At 52.3% G+C, this 23,948-nt stretch overlaps 9 protein-coding genes across 9 annotated transcripts; 3 read left to right on the forward strand and 6 right to left on the reverse strand.

Moving 5' to 3' along the window:
- Positions 1-185: 185 nt before the first annotated feature.
- A1O1_06867 (uncharacterized protein) lies at positions 186-392 on the reverse strand (the record flags this gene model as incomplete). The annotated part of the gene is made up of 1 exon (XM_007727744.1): positions 186-392. One exon carries the CDS (start codon positions 390-392, stop codon positions 186-188), a length of 207 nt encoding a protein of 68 aa, XP_007725934.1.
- Positions 393-2,029: 1,637 nt separating this feature from the next.
- A1O1_06868 (electron transfer flavoprotein alpha subunit) lies at positions 2,030-3,191 on the reverse strand (the record flags this gene model as incomplete). The annotated part of the gene is made up of 2 exons (XM_007727745.1): positions 2,030-2,607; positions 2,714-3,191. The coding sequence occupies 2 exons, from the start codon at positions 3,189-3,191 to the stop codon at positions 2,030-2,032; spliced, it is 1,056 nt and encodes a 351-aa protein (XP_007725935.1).
- Positions 3,192-3,906: 715 nt separating this feature from the next.
- On the reverse strand, positions 3,907-5,458 carry A1O1_06869 (uncharacterized protein; the record flags this gene model as incomplete). The annotated part of the gene is made up of 2 exons (XM_007727746.1): positions 3,907-3,933; positions 3,989-5,458. The coding sequence occupies 2 exons, from the start codon at positions 5,456-5,458 to the stop codon at positions 3,907-3,909; spliced, it is 1,497 nt and encodes a 498-aa protein (XP_007725936.1).
- Positions 5,459-6,399: 941 nt separating this feature from the next.
- Positions 6,400-7,626, forward strand: A1O1_06870 (uncharacterized protein; the record flags this gene model as incomplete). Its single annotated transcript, XM_007727747.1, has 2 exons — positions 6,400-6,480; positions 6,544-7,626. The coding sequence occupies 2 exons, from the start codon at positions 6,400-6,402 to the stop codon at positions 7,624-7,626; spliced, it is 1,164 nt and encodes a 387-aa protein (XP_007725937.1).
- Positions 7,627-8,264: 638 nt separating this feature from the next.
- Positions 8,265-12,078, forward strand: A1O1_06871 (uncharacterized protein; the record flags this gene model as incomplete). The annotated part of the gene is made up of 5 exons (XM_007727748.1): positions 8,265-8,283; positions 8,335-8,379; positions 8,431-11,198; positions 11,247-11,597; positions 11,650-12,078. The coding sequence occupies 5 exons, from the start codon at positions 8,265-8,267 to the stop codon at positions 12,076-12,078; spliced, it is 3,612 nt and encodes a 1,203-aa protein (XP_007725938.1).
- A 525-nt stretch (positions 12,079-12,603) lies between these two features.
- Positions 12,604-13,860, reverse strand: A1O1_06872 (uncharacterized protein; the record flags this gene model as incomplete). The annotated part of the gene is made up of 1 exon (XM_007727749.1): positions 12,604-13,860. One exon carries the CDS (start codon positions 13,858-13,860, stop codon positions 12,604-12,606), a length of 1,257 nt encoding a protein of 418 aa, XP_007725939.1.
- Positions 13,861-15,067: 1,207 nt separating this feature from the next.
- On the reverse strand, positions 15,068-19,470 carry A1O1_06873 (uncharacterized protein; the record flags this gene model as incomplete). The annotated part of the gene is made up of 2 exons (XM_007727750.1): positions 15,068-17,346; positions 17,397-19,470. The coding sequence occupies 2 exons, from the start codon at positions 19,468-19,470 to the stop codon at positions 15,068-15,070; spliced, it is 4,353 nt and encodes a 1,450-aa protein (XP_007725940.1).
- Positions 19,471-20,300: 830 nt separating this feature from the next.
- Positions 20,301-21,929, reverse strand: A1O1_06874 (uncharacterized protein; the record flags this gene model as incomplete). Its single annotated transcript, XM_007727751.1, has 3 exons — positions 20,301-21,260; positions 21,311-21,867; positions 21,914-21,929. The coding sequence occupies 3 exons, from the start codon at positions 21,927-21,929 to the stop codon at positions 20,301-20,303; spliced, it is 1,533 nt and encodes a 510-aa protein (XP_007725941.1).
- A 361-nt stretch (positions 21,930-22,290) lies between these two features.
- A1O1_06875 (uncharacterized protein) lies at positions 22,291-23,529 on the forward strand (the record flags this gene model as incomplete). The annotated part of the gene is made up of 2 exons (XM_007727752.1): positions 22,291-22,501; positions 22,571-23,529. The coding sequence occupies 2 exons, from the start codon at positions 22,291-22,293 to the stop codon at positions 23,527-23,529; spliced, it is 1,170 nt and encodes a 389-aa protein (XP_007725942.1).
- Positions 23,530-23,948: the final 419 nt, after the last annotated feature.

The following is a 23,948-nucleotide window of genomic DNA, read 5'->3' on the forward strand; positions in this document are numbered from 1 at the left end:
AAACGTCTAAGGAAGCACACACACACATATATATGCATCACTTAAACAGGAATCAATGCCCCCTCTTCCTACAACCGAACCGCCTCATCGTCATTCATATATCTGTGCATCACAGTATTCACCGTGCCTCCTTCCTCCTTTTCCTCTTCTCCTCTCATTGTCTTCCTCTAGCGTCGTCCTTTTCTTTATCTCATGGCCATATAATCCGCCCTGGCCTGCATCCTGACGGCCCTGCCCTCAGTCGTCTCGGCCTTCGATTGACGCTTCTGCTTCTTGTCGGAATCGGTCTTCCGGGAAGGCAACAGGGCCCTGAGACTCGACATGGTCGAAGTACTCCGGACAGAGGCAGCGTCTGTCACGGTCTGAGCCTTTTCGGACATTGAAGGGGCCATTTTTGAATCCTGACTCTTTTGGTTCTTGGAGTGGGCAGATATGTGAAGGGAGCTCTTTTATGGATTGAGATCCTAGACTGTGCAGTGTGCGGCCCTCTTGCAGTGAAGAACTATGGTGTGTTGTAAACAATAGTTGAATATGGACCGACAAGACCTGCTTCTTCTTTATATATTGAAGACTGTAATTCTGTCGCTGTGACTCTGAGTGGGCAATGTAGATATCTACCCAAGGCAAAGGTATTTGAAGAAGCGGCTGATGTGAGATACTTATAACAGTCGTAATCCAACTTCAATATATAAAGCCAGGCCCAAAACTACTAGACTCTAGTTAGTATCATTCGTGACTCACAGCGGTTCAGGCCCGGCAGTCAGAATCAGGCACCAGGCAGAAGCCACACTTGTCAAAAGGAGGGCGCCTGCACCATGGGCATCGTATTGAGTCTGGACAGCCAATTGCCAGAAGAGGTATAGGATAGTATGGAGGTAATAGCCCAATAGGCTCATACGCGGATGATGGATGGACCACGGATGGACCACGGTATGGTATCTCTGTAGGTAGGTTTACCTAGGTAAGCATCAGCTTGTATACTACTACGAGTATCACGAAAAGCTTGAACTGCAGGGGACTGCCAGTGGGCACGGGACAATTGATGCATTGATCAACACCATTAGGCCACCCTTTTTTCCACGAGGGATTCTGGTATGACTATGACTGTGACTGTGTAGGTCCCTAAGGTAGTAGGGCGTGGAATCTGTGGATCGGGTGATGACTCTTCCAGCGGGATGCCACGTATCTTTCCATCCATTTATCCACCACTGCCAGCACTGGCCATGTAAGAAATAAGAAACATTATTCGACGCTGCACTGCATTGCATGTTGACACCTATCTGGCAGAGGTACCCTATGAGTTAACCACTACGTACTACCACCACCACCACTACCACCACATTACTGCTATTGTTATAGGTGACATGCCGGCGATGAGCCAATATACTTTACCCATCGAAGTTACCTTTACATAACCCGAAGACACAGATTTCAAAGTTCAAGCTCACGTATTCGTACTCGTTGTCGTATCCAAATGCGAAGCACGTTTGATGGCAGTCCCCTGCATCCGTACTAGTACGCCATGCCCCGGCTCAATTGTGGGGGATGGGGGATACACTACCTAGGAGCGTATAGGTACCGGGTAGGTACCTACTAAGGTATTTGTGGCTTTACTCGTGTTATGTACCCTGTAAGATGCATGATATAGACTCAAAACAAGGGTGAAGATGGAGGGAGAGGTCATGGTAGATGTAGATCCAGGGAGGTCTAGGCATAACGACTCTCCAGAGAATTGTGGTGTAAGAGTACCATGCTCTCTGTCTCGAGAGAGCTGTTCTTGTGTGATGAATACCATTCCTCCATATCCAAGCCTTTCGACAGGACAGAGCAGATACCTCAGATATCTGATGATTCATATCCCTCTTCCGAGGGCCCAATAGTCCACTCATGTCGATATATTCATACCCTCGGCGGTGGCACTGACATAGACCCCGGATCTGGATTCGAGTGTCGCCTCCCATCCGTCTGGCGGTGTCAACGCTCACCATCTAACCCTCAAAGACACCCTGCTTTTGCGCTTCTAGCCCGACTACTGTGCCTTGAGCTTCTCCGTCAACTCAGGAACCTTTTCGAACAGATCTCCGACCAGCCCAACATCAGCGACCTGGAAGATAGGCGCGTCGGCATCCTTATTGATACAGGCAATCACTTTGCTGTCCTTCATGCCGGCCAAATGTTGGATGGCCCCAGAGATGCCCACCGCCAGATAGAGCTGCGGCGCGACGTTCTTGCCCGTCTGGCCGACCTGCAAACTGTTGTCCGCGAACCCACTGTCGACGGCAGCGCGGGAAGCACCAATGGCGGCGCCCAGAGCGTCGGCCAACGGCGGAATCAATCGCTCGAACTCCTCCTTCGACTTCAGGCCTCGGCCGCCCGAAACCACTTTGTCGGCGGAGGCAAGTTCAGGCCGGTCCGACTTGGTCAGGTTCTCCGAGACCCATTCGGTCGGCGACGCGGCGCTCGGGTCCACGGCGTCCTCGACCGACGCGGAGCCGCCCTCGGTCTCGGCGGGAGCAAACGAGGTTTGCCGCACCGTCAGAATCTTGATCGGATCGGTGCTTTGGACCGTGAGAATCGCGTTTCCCGCGTAGATGGGTCGTACGAAAGCTGTACCAAACAAATCGCCGTGTGAGTAGATCGGCCGACACAACAGAAAGAGGCTTTTTCTCCTTTGTCCGTGAACCGGCCAGGATATGTGGGAGGAAACACTCACTGTCTTCGCTCTCAATGGACATGACGTCCGAGATCTGCTGGACATCGAGCAACGCAGCAACTCGGGGCAACAGACTTTTGCCGAACGCCGAATGCGCCGCGATCACATGTGTATACCCGCCCTTTTTGATGTTCTCCACCACCAGAGGCGCCCAGTTCTCCGGCAACCCGCGCTCGTAGGCTTCGTTTTCCGCCGCAATCACCTTCTCCAGGCCCTTGACCTTGGCGGCCTCCTCGGCGATCGATTTGGCACTCTTGCCCGCGACGATTCCGTGGACCGCTCCTCCCAGCTTCTGACCCGCTGTCACCGCGCCGAGAGACCCGGTGTTGAGTTTGCCATCTTTCTGCTCGAGAATCGCCAGCGTCGACAGCAGTCGCGCGAGGGACGACGATGGTGAGGGTGTGAAACTGGAAAGGAACGTCGAGGGGGTCTGCGCTCGCACTGCCCGCAAGGCCGACTGTCTTGCTATAGACAACATAGCGCCAGACTTGCACAAGCCTTCGAGCAATATGCAACAGGAATTCAAAAGGTCAGGTCGCTTGACAGTGGGATACCAAGTGCGATCACCGACAATTTATCATTGAGTCCGCAACATGTTGGTTCGCTCCATTATACTCCGCCGTAGATCTATACAGAGTCTAACCTCGGGAACTTTTGTGGAATGAAATGTGGACTGCGAGCTCTTTCCGGAAGCCAACAATTCCGATTTCGGCCAGTCCCCGGTCGATATCTCTATAGAGATACTTACAGACTAGTAGGACGTAAGATGTACTTGGTACTTTGGACAACCGCCCGCTTGACTTGCGAAAGAATCTCGATTGACCTATTGTGTACAAGCCGAGTACCCATCCATACCGAATGTCGGGGATAGACTGACTGTCATACCGGCCCCGAGGCTCTTCTTCAACCACCGCAAACGCTCCCGGCCAACCTCGATGACTGCAACCTCGAGCAATCGTCAACCGCATGCAAACAAAACCTGTCAATGTTTCCCGCCATAGAGATGCCGTCCTTGCCTATCCTCTGCTATGCACAATGGAGAACGCTAGACATATAACACTCTGGACAGCGACATCCCAGGAGGACGAGTATGCAACAGAAGAAGCTAACAATAGGAAACCAAGCAGACCATCACGTCTTGTCCCGGCCATCTGATTTTCGCACGAACGACGCGGTCGGTGTTGAATGGGGGACTATTTCGGTTTTCGCCAGAAATATTGCTATGGCGTGTGTCAGCGTCCATTTCTCGGTTGTGTACTTCCTTGGAAAACATACCTTGTGCTGCTTGCGGCATGCTCGTAGTCCGGGTTTGCGGAGATCATGCACCACAGCTTCCTTCCTCTTTTCATCCTTATCCTCGTCTGGGATGTAATAATACTCGCTTTCCAGAGGTTTCCCCGCCGCGTCCTTTCCTTCTCTGGCCACTTCACCGATGCATGGTGTCTCCTTGATGATTCTCTTGATATCATTGATGGACAGAACGCCAGCCTCGTGAGGGAGGTGACTCAAAATGGTTGACAGCGGAGTAGATGACAATCTTGAAAACGCAAGTTGGTTAATAATGTGGCTTTGCACGTCAATTTCTGGGGTTTGTTTCTGGGGCTGCGTGGAAGTCTGGTTAGGTTGAAGCGGTTCAGTATGTGATGATCGTGAAGTCTTGACAGAAGTACTGGGGTTAGGAGAGTCTCCAGTAGTGAAGGCAGCCATGCGTGGCAGCAGATTGGCTCCAAATGGTCCAAAAGAGTGAACAATCGGATCGTTTTCCTCGTCATTGTCGGAAAAGTCCTCCGTCATGGTGGAGATGTTGTTCTGCGAGACGGTAGATCTTTGGATGCTTTCTGACAGAGCCACCGTATTCTGCGACACTTCTGCAACGTTAGTGGTACCGTTCACTCTCTGTAGTGGTTCGGGGTCTTCGTATATCTCGACAGCTTCGACCGCCGCTCGACTTGGAGGAACAGGCGGCGAGGATGGCATCAAGGCTTGAACAGCCGGCGAAGGGGATATTGGAGAGACAGGTCGTCGTCGGCTTTGCAAGGGACTTGGGCTCGGTGGTGTGGAATGTCGTAGCATGACACGCGGCCGTTTTGAGGGTGAATCCTCCTCTTCCTCGTCATCCGATGAGATGGCACCCAGACGGGGCTTCGGAGGCCACATGATTACCACGCGACTGTCATGCACATCAAGCATAATCTCAGCATCTCGAACATCTGAAGAGAACGTTTCCCCTTTCTTGACCTCGTACACCTGGCCCTTGCAATGTATCTTGATGCCATTCCACCCGGTACAAGTAATCTCCACCCGATCGCGTTCTAGACTTGAACTTGCAGGTTTGTAGCATGCTTCGACGTGAACCCTGGATATTAGACGATTGGCCGACAATTGGTAGTCACAAGAAGCACTGGACCGTCCCATACGCGCTATCTTGCCGTCACCATTGAGTCGAATGGACGGCACGGCTCCGAGAGGAGTACGTTCTGAAAGGGTGGACGAGGTCTTCTGGAGGATGGACTTGGCCAGTGGAACGCGTGACGGCGAAGAGGACAGTATCGCAGTAGATGAAGTGGGCACTGGCGTAGGATATGTTGGGCGTTCGTCCAAGGCATCTCGATTCCGCTTCAAAGGCCTCGGTAAAGACGGCGAGGATGACAGAGGCTCAAACGCGGGTAGGAGGGACGCGGTAGGCCTCTTAGAGCCTGGAGTAGGAGCTGCATTGGTGTCTGAAAGAGACGTTGAGGGAGGCATGGTGTTGCCCTGACCCAAGCTATCTAGATGGTCGTGGAGGTATGGTGGTGGCCGAGCGGACGGCGACAACCAGATTGAGGCGCGTCCTCGGCAGACAAGATACACGGCTGGATTGCCGAGTCCGCTCGTAGAGATTCAGCGGCAGACTCGAGAAGTTGGACACGAGACATACCCAACAGTGAAGTGGAAGGTGGTCAAGAGGAGGTCGACTGGAGGTGAAAAAGAAACGGACCTCGAAAAGCAACGGCACAACTACGCGCGCCAATTCGCGAATTGGCGCGTTTCCGCACAGGCGCAGTTGCAACAAACGGGACCCGCCAGCTACGTCAATTTTCCCAGCATTGAGAATGTGAATGCTTGAGGATGGAGGACAGTTTAGAGGTGATGATGTGAATTGTTTAGATAGTAGTGTGTACTCGTTCACTTGGGACTCCTGGCTACAAACTACTGCGAGCAAGAAGGTGATGAACGGGACTACGCTTCTCCTCACGCTCCGGCACGACTGAAGAACGGAAATGACTGAAGAGCGGGCACTGGGGCGAAAGACCTGATGCAGAGCGTGCCGGCAGAGAGTAGACATCTGTGATATAGCCTGCTGATCGGACCAGCCATCTTCAAGAGGTACCTGGACAGACTCATGCAGGTTGGAGGTGGTCTGCCTCCATTGTTTGACGTGCCCGTGGTGTAAATTGTATGTAGCAAAGCGCGGTCAACAAGCGTGTACACAATAAATGGAGAATCGCGCGTGCAAATCACGGTCCCCACACTCGGCAAACCTGCCATCTACAATTCGTGGCTGGTGGGCTCCGCATCGGCCTGTCTCGATTTAGTCGCCGACTCTTGAAATTTTTGGTGAAAGAAACACTGGCAGTGCAGGATTCGTTCGTTCATTCATTCATTACGCCGTGCAGTCAAGCCAAAACATCCTCAACGTCAGCATCATGGCTGTCGCAACCTCCCCGAAAACGACGGTCGCAACTAGACATCCCAAAGACTCACCTTACCAGTTGAACCCCGATCAGGTATGCTATTCTGGTGTCTCGTTTGCACTTCTTTGTAGCGTTTCGCTAACTGACATACCCTAGACCCTCAAAGCCTCTCGAGCCCTTCTACAACATGTCCAAGCCGAAACAAAGCGGTTACAAGAGGCCTCATCCAAGAAAAGCCTTCTAGCTGCCGAGACGTCCGAGTCCGAAGAAGATGTGGCCGGAGACGGAGAGGCTCCCATATGGCTGACCCTCACCACAAAGCAGCATATTGTCGACCAGACTCGATTAAAGCCCAGCAAGATTTCAGTCCCACACCCACTCAACACCTCTCCCGATCTTCGGATATGTCTGATTACCACAGACCCTCAGAGAGCGGTCAAGAATGTCGTGGCCGATCCTGCATTTCCGGCGGAGCTGAAATCACGCATTACACGCATTATTGGCCTCACGAAACTGAAAGCCCGATACAAGACTTTTGATCAGAAAAGGCTGTTGTTGTCGGAGCATGATATATTCCTCGCGGATGACCGCATAATCACTCGTCTGCCCGCCGTCCTGGGCAAAGTCTTTTATAAAGGCACCTCGAAACGACCCATTCCCGTCTCAATCGCGAAAGTGCAGAAAGACAAGAAAGACAAGAAAGAGACGTCCAAAAAGTCGAAAAAAGATGATGGATCAGCTCCGCCCATATCACCGGCAGCACTTGCAAAGGAGATAGAGAAAGCCATCGCTGCGGTTCCGGTCAGTTTGAGACCTGGGACGCTGGTAGCCGTGCGTGTTGGCCTCGTCTCCTTCAAACCCGAGCAACTGGCCGAGAACATTGCTGCAGTCGTTCAAAATCTGGTTGAGAAGCACGTTGTCAAAGGCTGGAGGAACGTAAGAGGCATCCATATCAAGGGTCAATCTTCAACGGCTGTGCCAATTTGGCTGGCCGACGACCTCTGGACCGAAGCCGATGATATTGCTGCCGTTGCAGCGGAAGATGAGGCAGTCGAGGATGATCAAGGTCAGAAACGGAAAAGAAACCCGGAAAGCGCAAAAGGCCCTCAGGTTGGTTCTCGCAAAAAGACCAAGGTCGAAAAGGGCAAGGATGGCAAGTCGGCAGAGCACGGATTGACAGAAGCAAGAAAAAGCAAGTTGGCAGCGCAGAAGGCCCGTATCTTTGGCGAGGAAGTGTAGGTTCGAAGCAACGGCATGAGATTGCAGGACATGTTGTAGGACATCGTGAACCTGGAAGTAAACAAAGGTCCTAGCCGCGGAGTTTTAGATACCCTTCAAATTGATGTGAAATGCCTGATCATGGATGCTGTTTGAGCAAGGCTGAGATCGCTTTTTGGAATTGTACTGGGATTTTACTGGTAGACGCTAAGACTTGTACCACTGCACGGCACAAGGCTTGAGTTCCTGCCTGCAGTGGATGTTGTCATCGATACAGCTATTTATTGGTTATCTCCGGGCAGGGCAGGGCACCTAAGGGAACCTCCCTAAGCTACTAATAGGCACCTAGAATAAGAGCCTAAGGCCTCCGTACTACCTCGAGTCTGTACTTACGTATTACTGGTTAGGAGCAATACAGGTACTTACCAGATATACGGTTCAATCCTGGCTTGGCGCTCATCATCGCGCGGCGGGATTCCAGTTCGACTCTACCAAAGACACCGTCTACCTTCACCATCTCATGATTGCTGTAGGGCTGCGTGACATATATGCAGTGAGATCCGCTCTTGCATCTATGAGGCAGGAAATCTGACCTCTTAGACTCCTTCATTTCCCGTCATGCGAGCGTCACAACACTCTCTACAACATCGCGGACCAACATGGACCGCAAGCGCAAGAGTGCGTCGACCACGGCCTTTTCGGATAGAAAGATACTGACCACAGGGATAGGAGAGCTACGTGACCTAAATCTGCGCGTCTGGGCAGGCGCAAAAGGTGTTGTCTTTGCATTCCCTTCCAGCCCGACACGGCTAATAAATGTCGCAGATGTCTACAATGTGGCACCCTCTCTCGACTCGTCTCTCAAGAAAAACACCGCCTTTATCAAACGTCTCCGGACCGGCCTCTCTTCGACGGCACAAGATTCCCTTCTCTCCGAAGTCCGCACCTTATCTCTGCAGAAGTATCTCTCCGAGATCATCTCTGCGACTGCCGAAGGCTTGAGCAAACTCAAGACCGCCAGCGAGATCTCAACGGCGGCGGAGGTTGTGAGCGCGCTACACCAAAGATTCGGACCTGCAGAATTCACAAAGCAGCTGGCATGGTTGCTTGGCAAGGGGTTGACACCGCCTGACAAGGCTCAGATGAAACTTTGGAGTCCGGAAGTGCGTGAACGTGAAGAGAAGGAGCGTCTTTCGCGCCACCGGATTCTTCTTCGTGTGGTCACGGAATTCTGGCTGTGTGGTATTCTTCGAAGTCTGGACGATGTGGATCGCCCCGACGAGGCTACAGCCCGGGGGAAGGACAACTCGTCGCAGGCAGAATCCAAACCGAAGCTCGTCGCAAACGGTACCCGCCCTGACGCTCATATCGAACATGACCCTTTCCCCCTTGAGGTTTTGAAGGAGCTGCTCGGACACGACCCTGAACACGCCAACCTAGGTCTTGCCGTGCTCTTTGTCAAGAACTTCGCTTGGGATATTCTAGGACGTAAGCCACCTTCCGAGGAAGCTAGAAAAACAGTCGAAGCCGATGGTGCTGCGTCGGAAGGCGTCAAAGAGGATACCACTCCTGGCGGCCTGGCCGACGAAGACCAACCCATCATTCCACAACCTATTCGACAACGATTCATCAATGTGTTCGAGCGTTATTTGGCGAGTGTCAAGAGCCATGTCACACGAAATCAAAAATCGTTAACCAATCAAGGCCGCCGAAACGCAGAGGCATATGTCAAGAGTGGTGAAATCTTCGAAGACCGACAAGCCAATCATGAAAAGCAGATGAAGGCGCAAGAAAAACTGATTGCCGGTGCACAGGTGCTCTGTGACGTCCTAGGCCAAGAGATGCCAGATCTTGCCGAGAAAGAAAACGCAGAGAGCTCATTGTCAGGCAGCGTGGGAATGATCAAGACCGGAGATTATCTCAAGGTGTCCAGTGATGGCGCCGGGATTTGGGAAGATGAAGAAGAGCGTCGCTTCTATGAGAATCTAATGGACCTCAAGGGCCGAGTTCCTAGTATTCTCCTTGAGGATTCGAAGAAGAAGCCTGAAGCAGAAGAGCGGGGAGATTCGAGTGCTGCAGGAACCGAAAGCGGCTCCAGCAAGCCGCCCGAGAACGATGATCAATCTACCGCGATTGCGAACAAAACCGTCGGTGCTCAGGTCGATGCTCTCCTGTTGCGGTTGCCGGACCTGCAAACCAAGGACATGGTCGACCAGATCGCACTGGATTTCTGTTTTGTCAACTCGAAAGCATCGCGCAACCGCCTCATCAAAGCCTTGCAAGAAGTTCCCAAGGGCCGGTCAGACTTACTTCCCTTGTACGGGCGCCTGGCGGCGACTCTTGGTCAGTATATGCCAGACATTGCCCAGGGATTGGTGGGACATCTTGACGACGAGTTTCGGAGTCTCCAGAGACGCAAAAGCAAAGACTTCCTGGGACAGGTCCGAATGGTGAACATTCGTTATCTGGCTGAACTCACGAAATTTGGCATTGTCCCCGAGCACGTTATCTTCCACTGTCTCAAAGTCAGCTTGGACGACTTTTCCCGGATGAACATTGAAATCATTGCTCATCTGCTGGAAAATTGTGGACGCTATCTCCTACGCAACCCTGAGACCGCCCCTCGGATGGCTTCGTTTCTGGAGACCTTGAACCGCAAGAAGTCAGCGCAGCATATGGGAGCTCAGGAGCGTATGCTGATTGAAAACGCGCTCTACTATGTTGATCCTCCGCAGCGAGCCGCGATCCAGCAGAAAGAACGCACGCCAATGGAGCTTTTCGTGCGTCAATTAATGTACGTCGATCTGACCAAACGCAACTACATGAAGGTGCTCAAGACCATCCGCAAGCTGCACTGGGAAGAGAAGGAAGTGGTTGAGATTCTTGAAAAGATCTTCAGCAAGCCTGGAAAGGTCAAATTCAGCAACATCCATCTTTTGGCGGTCTTGCTCCAGGCGCTCTTCCGATACCACCAAGACTTTGCAATCAGTGTGATAGATAACATTCTGGAACAAATCACGCTTGGTCTCGAACAGAACGATTTCAAGTTCAACCAGCGGAGAGTGGCCGAAGTCAAGTACCTCGGCGAGCTCTACAACTACAAGATGATCGACTCGACCGTGATCTTTGACACATTGTACCGGATTTTGACGTTTGGTCACGAAGGTGGGACTCCTCAGCCCGACAACTACACGCCCTTCGATCCTCCGGATGACTTCTTTCGAATCCGCTTGGTTTGCACGATCCTCGACACCTGTGGCGTCTGCTTTGACCGAGGCAGCTCCCGAAAGAAGCTCGATTTCTTCTTGACGTTCCTTCAGTATTACATGCTGACCAAGGATCCGCTTCCCATGGAGATTGACTTCATGGTACAAGACACCTTTTCGCTTGTGAGACCGAATTGGAAACTGGTGACCGATCTCGCGGAAGCCGCCAGGTTATTTGCAGAAGCGGTCAATGCAAACTACAAGCAACAAGGTAATGACAGAGCTGTCGAGCAGGCAGAGGACAACGAGGATTCAGCTTCCGAGGATGGTGAAGTCGATGCCGAACTTGAGGCGGACATTGCGCAGTCCTCGGATGACGAAGGCGAGGTAAAGGATTTTTCAGTACTGCAAACATTGATGACTGACCCGACACAGCCCGCAGCCGCAGCCGCAGAGGACAGCGCCGACGAGAGACAAGATGTCGACTCGGACGAAGAAGAACAGATTGTTGTTTTGCGTCAAGAAGAACAGGTTGACCCGGAAGTTGAAGCAGAGTTTGACCGAGCCTTCGAGAAAATGATGGCCGAAAGCCTAGATTCTCGCAAGTTCGAGCGCAAGGCCCAGTTCGATGTGCCGCTCCCGATTCGCAAAATCCAACGAGCACCGACCGAAACCGTCGATGAGGAGGCGCCGGCCGAGGTTCGACCCGAACCCAACACCATGGCATTCTCCTTGATGACCAAGCGAGGAAATCGGCAACAAGCAAGTTCTCCCTTCCATCTGATTGTGACATCCTTAGCCGCGGGAATGTGGTGTGAATGACTAACGAGTTGACCAGACCAAGACGATTGAGCTGCCGTCCGACTCGAGTTTCGCTATTTCGATGAAATCCCAGCAGGCGGCGGAGAGAGAGGAGCAGCAGCGCATCAAAAACCTGGTTCTGAACTATGATCTGCGCGATGATCAACATGATGGTACTCCCAATGGATTTCCCTCTGGCCCTATTATGCAACCCCCGTTAAAGAGGAACCCCAATACTAAAGGACTCATTGTGAAACCAGGCCCGGATCCCTTCAATTCCTCTCTCAGCCGAGCAGAGAGAGCCGGACGGAACAATCCGCGAGCAAGGAGACTGAATCTCAAAGATGTGGACTGGTATGACACCAAGAATGCAACTCCGACCGGTGCAAATGGCGGAAACGAGAACAAGAACGGTTTTCGCTCGTCAACCGACAAGAGTCCCCGGTTATTCAAGAAGCCAGGCTGATTGGCCATTCTGGCCCCTGTGTAGGACATGAAACATACGGACATCCGGCCATTTTGTTGGCCTTTCGAAATATCCATAGGCTACTCGCTTCGAATGCGATGGCGCGACACAGCACCCACGAATGCCGAATGCCGAACGTCGAAATTGGCCTGGTCGTCTCCAGCAAGTACCACTCACTGGTCCTGCAACGGTGACAGTCGATATCCAGAGACTCTCGGAAGAGGTTGAGCCAAGCACTAACAATCCCCCGTTACAAATCTAATTGTTTGTCAATAGCTTGTTTGCGGCGGGAGAAGCACTTCCTCCGACTATGCGCGCGTCGGGTCCACGACAAGATATGTTCAGCGGCGCCTGCAGGGGAAAGAGAGCCATTACCAGTGGAATTCCACAGTGTCTAACTTGGTATCTCCACGCCGGTAAATAGGATCATAGGCGAGAGAGTTGAGTGGTATGAGAACAGGATGATCGTGGCAGTCATCATGGTTGCGGGTTGTGGTAGCTATCGGCTTGCGGTAGATTCTTCTACTACTCCTCTTCCGAAGAAGATGAAGATGAAGATGAAGCGGCGGTAGTGGTGATGATGGTATTGGCTGCGAACCGTCGCCCAAGTTCCAAGGTGAAGAGTGGTCTCGGCCCCTCAAAGGCGATCTGGATCTCCGGGGAACGGATATGGTTGCTGGTACTCACCTGGCCACCGAACTGCGTCGGCCATTTCTCCACATCCCATTCCAGACCACGGGTGGTGATCAGAGTAGGACCAAGCACGGGGATGATACCGATGTTCTCCTCGAAATAATAGTTCTGTTTGTGTTTCTGATTCTCTTTCTGCTGCTGCTCTTGTTGTTCTTGTTGTTCTTGTTGTTCCTCCTCGACATGGATCACGTTGACGCCATTCCCTAGCACGAACGACAAGCTCTGTTCGGATAACAAGTAGATCCGGCCCTGGAGCAACGCAGTGTTCGTCTCGGCCATGTAGAGGTGGTGGATCTGTGAGAAGGCCTGGTCGACGCGGCCGCCGAGACCGCCGACAACGACGACATCCATGATGTTGTTTGTGTTTGTGTTTGTGTTTGTGTTTGTGTTTGGACTTGTATTTGTATTTGTATTGGTGTTTGTGTTTGTTCTTGTGTCTGGACTTGGACTCGCCTTCGGGTTCGGGTTCGGTTTCGATGTCGAACTCGTCGAACTCATGTCTTGTTTCAGTTCGGTCCACTTCCGAATCCATTTCAAACATTTCGTAAAATCCGTCGCATATTGATCCGGGTCCCTGGCCACCGTGACGCCGCGGCCGCGATAATATTCTTCGACTGCAGGACTTAGAGAGTCTAGATCTCCGATAATCGCGTCGGGGAGTCGTTGTCGTTGCTGATGTCGATGTCGTCGATTACGGCTGTCGTTGTCGTTTTTGGTTTGGATGTTTGATCTGTGCTGTTGCTGTTGTTGCTGCCGTTGAGCTTGATTCTCGGCTTGATTCACATTGTCGATCTCCCCATCCACCAAATCATACCCGAATTGATACCGAAAGAATCGATCCGCCCCGCCATCAGCACATACCAGCGCCGCAGCGCCGTCGATGACCGCGTCCAAGGCATGCTGGTTGATCGGCTGGTTGAGGATGATGAGCGCGTAGGGGTTGGTTGGATGGCCGTTGAGAAGACCGGTGGGATACCATGTTGTTGTTATTGTTTTTGTCGTTGTTGTGCTGCTGTCGGTGGCGCTATCTGTGACGTTGATGCTGGTGGTAGCTGTAGAGTTACCACCAGTGGGATTGGTGGATGACATTTGAGTTTCAGTCTTGAGTCTTGGGTCTTGAGTTTTGAGTCGTCGTTAGATAATACGTAATGTTCGACAATGGCTTCGAAGATGTTGAGAGTCGAGATCCAAGTGTGGATCACTCACAGATTGTCAATCCCCGATGATGACCTGTAGAGTACCTTGCTGAGCCGTAGGTAGATAGAGATTGAGCTCAGTTGGTTCACGTGGAGACCTGCTGGTATTATTGAGTTTCTGTTTGTTGTTGGATAGGCTGAGTGGTGTTATTGAGTGTTTAGTGTGTACTGTAGACTGTAGACTGTAGATTGTAGATTGTGGACAGTGATCCTGGCTGGCCCTGCTCCTGCTTCTGCTATCAAGCACAATATAACAATCAACCCGTGATATATAATGTATACTGTACGCTGTACGCTGTACGCTGTACGCTGTGTGGTGTGTAGTGTATATATATGTCAGTATAGGTCAACTCGTAGTGTCCCAGCTCCCAGAGCGACAGCCTCGAGTGGTGGACTTGGACAACAAAGGTGCCTGATTGATCCTTCTGGCAGAAGAGCTAAATGAGGGAGATGATAGTTGTGTCATGAGTTTGTAGACGATTGAAGAGATGTGTGTCTGTACAACAACGACAAGAATATGACAGCTTGACTTCAGCTTGACTTGGACACGGCTGTATTCGGACGCCCAAGGCTGCGCTAGTGCTTTTGCTACACAATATCTCGCTGCTTTTTGCTTAGAGGTTGATTTGTCGTCGAAATAATACAGTATCAACCTTGAATGGGAGTGAAAGTATTAATATCAAGATACTCGATGATGAACTGTCGCAGTGGCATGGGAGTCGTTGGTACGGGGCAAGGCAATTTTCTGTGTAGTTTGTCAGGGTGGCCACTTTCGACATTGTAGAATTTGAAATATACACAATCTTCATCTAGTATAGATCTCATTGTCGATCGGTGAGATATTGTTGAGACATGCTGACGACCGATCCACCTGGAGGAGAATGTCATGCTTGTAGATTGAGGGAGACAGAAAAGGATAGCTAATATGTCTACCTGTACTGCGCCCTCTACGCATCCCATGAACGCTGTACGCTGTGGCAAAGAAAGGATGACGCCGGCCGTAAATGCTGAGAATGATTAGGAGTCATATCCACGAAGGGCACCCACAGACCTCGAACCCCGACGTCGCGATAAATCCAAAAGACGATCGTACTTGAGAATTATTGCCTTCCTTCTTCACCATCGACCACTTCTATACCCCAAACTTCCCGTCCATCGCTTCCGACAAATGGCCCAAGTTGAATTTGAGGGACTCGATCTGGAGACGTCCTCTGCGACCATGTTTTCGGATCAGGATGCTCCCGGATCCAACGTTGCAGTTTCGGACTGTCATACACAACACTGATGACACTAGCCAAGTCATCGAAGTCGTGTCTCAGCTTGCGCAGATGTCGGTAATCCACGGAATACACCAGGATCGTGATCAGGCCCAGGATCAACAAAATGACCAACGTGATGTATACCGCGGCAGGAGACATCTGGAGAACCTCGACGGCGATCTCGATACGGACAGGAGCATTCGTGTCCGAGGTCAGGCTGGTGTTCTGGTCTTGGTATATGGAATGTTCTGAGGCCTCATGGATGATCGGAGCCAGATCTCCAGGCAGGGTGGACCCGATCTGTTGAAATCCCCAGCCGCCGCTGGCCGAGACGTTGGAGGAGATGAAATGCTGGAAGAAGGTGGCGAACACCCGCTGCCCGAGCTGCGCCATCTGGGCGGGGTCCATCAACACATCCAGATCCTCACCTGCGAGCTGGTACATGGAGTAAGACATGAGATCGGTGTTGAGGCCGCGTGGAGGAAGACGGAAATTGAAATTCTTGTCGGCCAGATCTTCCACCCACGAGGACGTTCCGCCACCGGACGGCCACAGCTTTTGCAGATCAGACGCGAACAGCAGGGCGTCCTGGAACAAGACGCCGTAGCTGACCGTCACCTGGTCGTGAACCACACCGGCAGCCACCCCGTCGCCTGGCTGGCTGTAGTTGTGCGAATAGTACACGTCGGTCCAAGGCCAGTCTACCGTTTCGGGAGTGTCGGTGATGGAATACTTCCACACCCGGCCCGTAGCCATGTCGACCGTCGCGCTGGCATTGCTCCATTCGATCCGCGGTCGGCAGTTGAGTGCAGACATGCTGGGCGCCTCTTTCCAGATCAGATGCCGGAAATCATCGCTCTCCCCATTGGACCGCGCATAGCTCGAGTTCATCAAGTACAAGTCTTTGGCGGCATTGCCTTTGATCCATTTCATGGTGAAATTTCGAGGATACGGCCCGGAAGATGTTTCGAAATCATATACCAGCCCTGGCCCATAGTTGCCGGACCAGTACCCGACGGCAGCTGATTCCGACGATTGGCTTGACGTGTTGGCGCAACATAGTAGCGTCCTTTCCCGACTCAGGATTGGAGTGGTCGAGAAGTTGGCCGTGCTGTTGAATTCCAGTTGCTTGTTGATCTCATATCCCTTTTTCAGCGAGGTCGGATTATGCGAGACGTTCCAAATCCCTCGGTCGGTCAGGTCCCATTCTGTGACCCAGCTCGATATATTGGTTGTCGATCCAACCGGATCACAGTCCATCGTGGCCCGTAGTGCAGGAGTTATCACGGTGACATTGACGCTTTTGGCAGACGACGAGGTGGCATTGGTTGAGGAAGTGTTCGTGCTGGGCGTGTGCCTGTACATCTGGGACTCTTTGATCGACGACAGATCCAGTGGCACGAAACTCCACCCATCACTGCTCCAAGCAGGTTGCGAGCCGTTGTACGCAAGTTCCAGCGTGGCCGAGTAGAGCCAATTCGTAGAAAGATCGCCGTAGAAGCTGGAAAGTATCTCCTGGCCCTCCGGGTCGCCCCCGCCCATGGAGCTGCCAACCGCATACACGTAAACAAACGGCTGAGTTCGCAGCTCCAGCGTGCGTGTCAGAATCATGTCCCCTGGTCGAGCTCCGTCGGTTCTTTGCCATAACGCTGACATTGACACTGTGAAGACCTGCCCAAGAATAGCGCCGGCAGACACCAGTGCAACCAGCCAGTGCTGGTTTCTGACTGCTTTCGGCACAGAACTCAGCGGATGGGCGGCCAGGTACGATAGACCAATATTAGGAGTGGCGGGTACCGCCTTTTGCGCCATGGTCACATACGGTTGGAGTCTGCGGAAGGTCTCATCGATATCACCCCACCATAGGGTCACAATGACAGCTAGGAGCGTGGGTACAATCGAATAAGGCGCGAATGTGAACAGGTCGCTGCTGGAAGGTAGCAAGTCGGTCTGGTAGGTAAATGCAGACTCGTAGAGGCCAGTCGTACGCGCGAACACAAAGAGGACAAGAATCGCTGCAAATACAAGCGCCAAAAGTGTGAACAATAGCAGGCCCCCTGGTCGCCGTATTGCGAAGGGTCTCCAGTCGTCCCTCGTCTCACGCCGATCAGGCACAGGCACTGTTCACAATGTTAGAGAGGTCAATCGTGATGCAGACAACTCCCCTTACCTGGTTCTTCATCGACGCTCTTGACTGAACGTAAAAGTCCACCACCTAGAAAGTGGGTTGTATTGCTCAATGTCCGGTCCGGCTTTGCTCCAGAGTCTCCTCTATCTCTCACCTTGAAACAATTACGTATGACGGCATTGCCCTCAATGAGCTTGACAACGGCCGCCACTGAAGCAGGGTCTTCGTGAAGATTCAGTGGACGTCGTTTCGACAGAACCAATACCATCGCAAGCAGGCCGGCACAAATGAAGAAGAGCACGATCAGGCAGACGGCGATGGGGAGGTTGACGATGACTCTCCGTGGACTTTCTGTAATCTGGCCAGTTTGCTGAACAGGTGTATTCTGCGCTATCATTGCAATCATCATTTCACCCAAGAAGCGCTGTTTGATTCTTCGAGCGTCCTGCCCAACAGAATCTGCATCGATCATGCTCACTGCGTTGAAATCATACACGGCAGCTAGAAGCGCTGACACCCCTCCGAAGTTTGGGAGAGCGCCCGTGTTTGGAGTATAGATCATGTTCGTCCAGTTGCGATTCAAGAACGCCGTTTCCAAGCGGGTTTGGTTGAGGAGGTTGGGGGACAGGCGACTTCGACGAGCATTGAAAGTGGAGTCATCGATGTCCAGAGTAGTCCCGCTCGAGCCGGTGTTCGCGGTGACGAGCATGTCGGCGGCGTAGAAAGTACTCCTGCAGGACCATGCGCCAGCTTTAAAATAATCATTCCAAGTATCTGTCTTGTCCCCTTGCCAGGTGCCATTTGTGGACAGCACGACTTGTCGGTCCGCACATTCGGCTGTTGCATTGTAATATTGGGCCGAATAGGAGTCATCCCATACTGGCAAAATTATATGTGGCGGTGTGAACCATGATCCTCCGCCGTAGTACGTCATGTATTGGTTATAGCCCTTGATCCCGGCCTCACACCCATGACTATCTGTTAGCAACAATGAGTGATACTGTGTCTCATACTCCTCGCCGTCTTCGGTGGAATTCTGGGCCCAGATGGCCTTTCGGACTGTCATCACTTCGCAGTTTAGATCGACAGAAATCACGGTTGTGTTGGCTTGCCATTTCTGGGTCTTTTCTGTCTGGGGTACACCAAGGTCTAGAGCCATCGATGATGGCGAGAAGGGGACGACGGCGTATTTGTCTGTCAACCAGGCCGATGTCGTGATGTTTTGGAGAATATTTCCGATCGTGCGAAAGTAAACAAGGTCATCAGCCGCCATATTGATAGGCTCATCTTCGGTCGTCGCATACCGAGTGAAGGGCGCCTTGGAGACCAGCTGCACAGGCTCACTTTGTAACAAGGCCGAGGAAAGAGGATTGATGAGCAGGGAGGCGATACCATTGACAAGTACAATTGTCAGAAGAAAATAGTTGATATGACCATGATTCTCACGTTTACGGAAACTGTCCGCAAGAACATCCCACCACGGTCCAAACGTTTTCAACAAGCTTGAAGCGGAGGATGCGCCAGCCGCGTGGGACATGCGCGCGAAGGATTCTGTTCGGCGAGCATCATTGAACGTGAATGTCGTCAGAATGGCATACAAGACTGAGACGATGGTGGGTGTAAACCGCCATCCGAAGAGGATGGCAGAAGAACCATCATCGTCGCCCAGGCCGTCGTGCACAGCGGAATAAGCCAGTAGGAAGATGGTGACCAGGCCGAGAACAAGGGTGATAGTGAGGATGGCAACCAAGTAAGGCCATCTGAGCGAAACCGGTTTCCAATGCTGCTTATCGAGTTGGACTGAGTAGTCAGCAACAGTTGTTTTGTCCTTGTCGCCAACCGTGCCGACGGTATCCTCATGCGGGAGAGCAGTATACTGCGAACGTGGTTGTTTTGGTGCAGTGGAGCTTGTTTGGCCGCGGGTAAACAGTTGCTCTTGACCACGACTATTACTGAGTCGAGGCTGAGATTGCGACTGTTCATCGTCCGTACTCAAGAGTGGGGCATCTGAGAAGGAGATTTGGTCTCGTAGAATGATCGGACGCAATGGCAGGCCGCCGCCGAAGTGGTTGGACTCGTCATCAGAGTCAGAAGGCTGGTGGCCTCGTCGTGACATGTTTACAACATAGATGACTTAGCTCATCGGGGTCGAAGATATTGACAATATCTGATGGACCGTACGGGTTTATGTCTCTGTCGAGCTCTTATAAGGCTGTCTGTCGTTGATCTGGCGACAATGAGACCGGCTTTTTCTTTGTGAGATGTCCCAATGCCAACATGATACGTAGTTGGCGAGCAGTCTGGCACAGCCCATTTCGCGTCGGCCTGTAGTCGCACAGCATCCTGGCTGCGGCAATGATCTAGAATTGTTTCAAAGCAATTTAGCGCCTCAATCGCTGTAAGGCCCCCGGCGCTTCGGGTTGGGGGCTGGGGGGGCCATGGTGGCACGATCCGAGCCAGACGAACACCTCCCGCGCGGTATGTAGAGTCCACGTCGGTATGCCCGTGGTTCCATGATGCTTTCGATTGAGTCCCAGGATCTCAGCAAGGTAAGTGTACCAGTCGAGCGCTGCCATGTTGGACGCATGTATGAAGTTGAATGTCAGATGCGTGCGCGACCCTGTTCTGGATTAACCCATTTTTCAGATTGTTCCTGCCGCTTTAGGTGAACCTAGAGTACCGAGTCAGGCTGGACTAGTCCTTTTTTGGCTGCGAGAGATAGCGGGTGTCCGTGTCAGTTTCTTTAGTAGGGGGTACGCATCATCTCATCCGAACGACAAAGCTTCAACGGCTCCAGTGTTGGGGCACTGGGCACTGGGCACTGGGCAAATCCCCGTCACAATCTACAGGGTCAAGTTCGAGTTCCCCATATACTACTCGGCTTGGAAGGACTGGAGCATGATCCTCGGCAGCGGAGCATGAGTGAAGCGGAGATAGGTATTCGGGTTATAGCTTGGCTTGAGTTATGCCCCCTGCTTCCGCCACTTGCGCATCCTTGGTAGACTTGGTAGCCTTGATAGCTGACTGATAGTCGCTCAAGAAGTCGTCCACCGTTGCTCGCACTGTCAGGCGGGACTGCAGACGGTCTGATGAAAGCCCAAAGGCAGACTCCGGGAACCAATCACTGACATCAAAACCAAGAATTTTCAGGGCGAGGCCTTTGCCCGCGAGCAAGCACATGGACATGCCCATGCCGTTGAATCCAGCCGCAATCCATTCGCCCGTTCCATCACGAGACGTCAAGGACTTGGGCAGTCGAGCCACCAGTGGGAACCCGTCACAGGTGAAGCCCATGACCCCAGACCAGGCACTGACGAGGCAGGTATCAGGTCGAGGTTTCAGGCCGAAGAATTGGGCGAGTCGTTGCTTCAGGTGTTCTACCGAACCTTCCGATTTCGAAGAGTCATCCGCACTCAACGTCTCTTCGAGCGTCTTAAACTCACCACCAAACCAGAACTGACCCGTCACCGCGTTTTGTTGGACGTAGTAAGTACCGGAGGCAAGGGCCCCAGTGGACTCGTCCAGCTGAGGCTTCTGATGGACGCTCCATGTATTCTGGTCGCCCCGATTAGGCACCGCCGTTCCGTAGTCTTGCACCGTCATCGTTCCGCAGTATGGAACGATGCGACCACGAAGTGCCGGCAGAAGATGACCCGCATGGCCGTTTGTGGCGTGAACGACATGAGTGGCCCTGAGCAGGCCTCTCGAAGTCTCGACAGCATAGGGGTATACATTCTCACCCTGAGAATCGTGCAAGACTCTTGTCACGGAAGTCTCGGTTTCGATCGAGAACCGTGAAGGATACTGGTTCAGCAGGGTTTGGTAAGTCTTTGCAATAAAGCGGTATGGCCAGAACGCTGCTGCTGGATAGATGATGCCACCAGCGACGCCATGGATGCCATGATCCTATTTTCGCGTGAGTCAACCGTCGCCTACACGGGTTCCACATCACCTACTTTCAACAGTTGTTGGGCGTCCACAACAGTATAGGTGTTGATATGTTTCGACTTCGGATTATCTCGCTCGTATTCCGCGATGCTCTCACAGGCCTTTTTGAAATACTCGGGGTCGGTGAAGCACCGGATCCGTCTGACTTGACGATATTCGGACTCCGTCATGGCATACTCCTTGACGGCCTCTGACATGGCCGCAACGTTGTCGAAGGTAAAATCAACAAATTTGGTCGCAGCTTCTGCGCCTAACACCCGCTTGGCTTGCGAGTATGCGGCCGCGCCATATGTGACAATTTGGCCACCATTCCGCCCTGTGGCACCTGAGCAAAGAGCTCGAGCTTCCAGGATCGTCACTCGGATTGATGGGCTCTGGGACAGGAGAGTTCTGGCAATGCTGAGAGCAGTGATACCGGAGCCAATGACAACGACGTCAACAGCTTTGGGCAGCGATGCACTCTGAACCTGGGCCAGCGCGTGCGGATCCTTCAGCCAGTGTGGTGTTGTTGGTCGCGGTACTGGGAGGCCAGGATCGGCAGTCGCTAATGTGGTGAGGTATGCCTCTGTCACCAGTCAGTGATGTCCCTGTCCATGATATCGTTTCCTTACCCGTAATGGGCGCCATATTGCAGCTCTCGGTCGTCTAGGTCTGTCCATGCCCTCAAAGCGGAGGGCGATGCCTCTCATTGTCTCTTATCTTTTGTAATACTACGAGTAAGGTATGTATGATATGCTGAATGCTCCGTCGTACCATATGTACGGCGCAACAAAACTAATGTAGAGTGCAGAAATGTTTAATAATGAGTCTCAATTAATAATAATCCCTGCATTATTGCAGCAATAATAATTCTGTAGAACATCATTGCTCCCAGGCTCGTCGCAAGCTTAGCCGCAGTCATTCATTTCTGCCCTTCGGTGCCATATTATGTCTCCTTTAACTTGGAGCCTCTAGGACAGTAACGAGAGGAACCCGCGAAATTTCGACCATGTTCAGACCAGCCGCTCGATCACTAGTGCGGACGGCCATTCGACCTGGTCTCGTTGCGCCGCGGACAGCCGTGGGAAGACGATTTGTGAGCACATCGCCGGTGGACGCACGGAGGAGTTGGAAGAGCACCCTTTTTAGATGGGGCATTGCCATTGCTGGCATTTACTATTACAACACCAGTCCCGTTTTCGCCGAGCAACCACAGAATAGTACGTGTGTCGGGTTTCTGCAGCTTGTGTCTTGACATCACCGCATACTGACTGGCTGTGTCTTGACAGATCTCTTGAACCCGAACCTCGATGCCGCTGACGATATCATCGAGGAGTCCCCGTTAGAAGCATTGACTTCGCGCCGTCAGCGACAACCCGAATCAAACTCCGCTGTCCTTCATGCGGCTGCCGATGCCGTATCCTCAGAGAATGCCTCGACCTCTGTTGCTGCCCAAGAACAGGAGCCGCTATCCACAGGCTCCGCTGGAGAACTAGAAGAGGAGGCAGCGAACGAAGGAGCATTCAACCCGGAGACCGGTGAGATCAATTGGGATTGCCCATGTCTTGGAGGGATGGCCCATGGTCCTTGTGGGCCGGAATTCCGCGAGGCTTTCTCGTGCTTTGTCTTTTCGACGGAGGAACCCAAAGGCATGGACTGCATCGACAAGTTCCAGAACATGCAACAGTGTTTCCAGAGATATCCCGAGGTCTACAAGGGTGAACTGGAAGACGATGAAGAGCTCGACGCTGGATTAGAGGCCGAGAAGCAAGAGCTGGTTAATGAGATCAAGGAGAGGAAAGCCCAACAGCAGCAGCGGCAGCAGGGACAAGATACTGCTTCTCAACGTCGGTTACTAGAAGAGCCTGCCTCGGCCTCGTCGAAGCCTGCACAATCAGACACGAAGGCATCGGCATCTCCAAGGGAGAAGACTACGTCGTCGGAGAACAAGCCTGCGAGCACATCTCAAGAGATACCAAAGACGACAAGCCAGGACCAGCCCCGACCTGCGTATCTGGAAAGCTCCAAGATGCCACAAGAAGAAGCCAAGGTCAAGGTGCATGACGATCCGACCATGTCAGAAGAGCGTGAGCTCATCCATGAAGGACAGGCGTCTATCACCGTCCGGGAACCGAACCCTCCCCCCGTCCGCGACGAGTTTCTGATTGATGAAGCAAGTATCATTCCTAAAGCGGCGCACGACGCAACGAGCGGTTCCGCGAAGAAGAAGAGGGAGACGGAGAAGTAAGCTGGCGGTTGCTGTTGATTGTGATGATCAAACGCCATGTACCATTTTGCATCCAGGCAGCTTGCATGGGACGGTTGGCGCAAAAACCAAAAAATCATCGTTGGGGTTTGTACATCATATGAGAACCAGGCTGTACATTGTACGATACGAGTATGGTGGACAGGTTGAGAGTGACGATCAAGGACGTCCATAGAGAAAAATAATCATCCACTCGACAACCAGACTCGACCGCTTATGACATGCTGCTACGTAGTATTTGAGGTTCAGATTCCTGATCGCTGGACCGGTCAAAAGTACCAACACGCAGAAGAGGCGAGGCTGATTGAAACTGATGTGCTAGGATACCATGTGGCTCCATGCATCCCTAGGTAGGTACGCACCTTAGGATCCAGATCTTTTCGCGATCGAGAGCCACGAAT

This window comes from Capronia coronata, assembly GCF_000585585.1.
Source record: "Capronia coronata CBS 617.96 chromosome Unknown acBCG-supercont1.6, whole genome shotgun sequence".
Lineage (NCBI taxonomy): Eukaryota > Fungi > Ascomycota > Eurotiomycetes > Chaetothyriales > Herpotrichiellaceae > Capronia > Capronia coronata.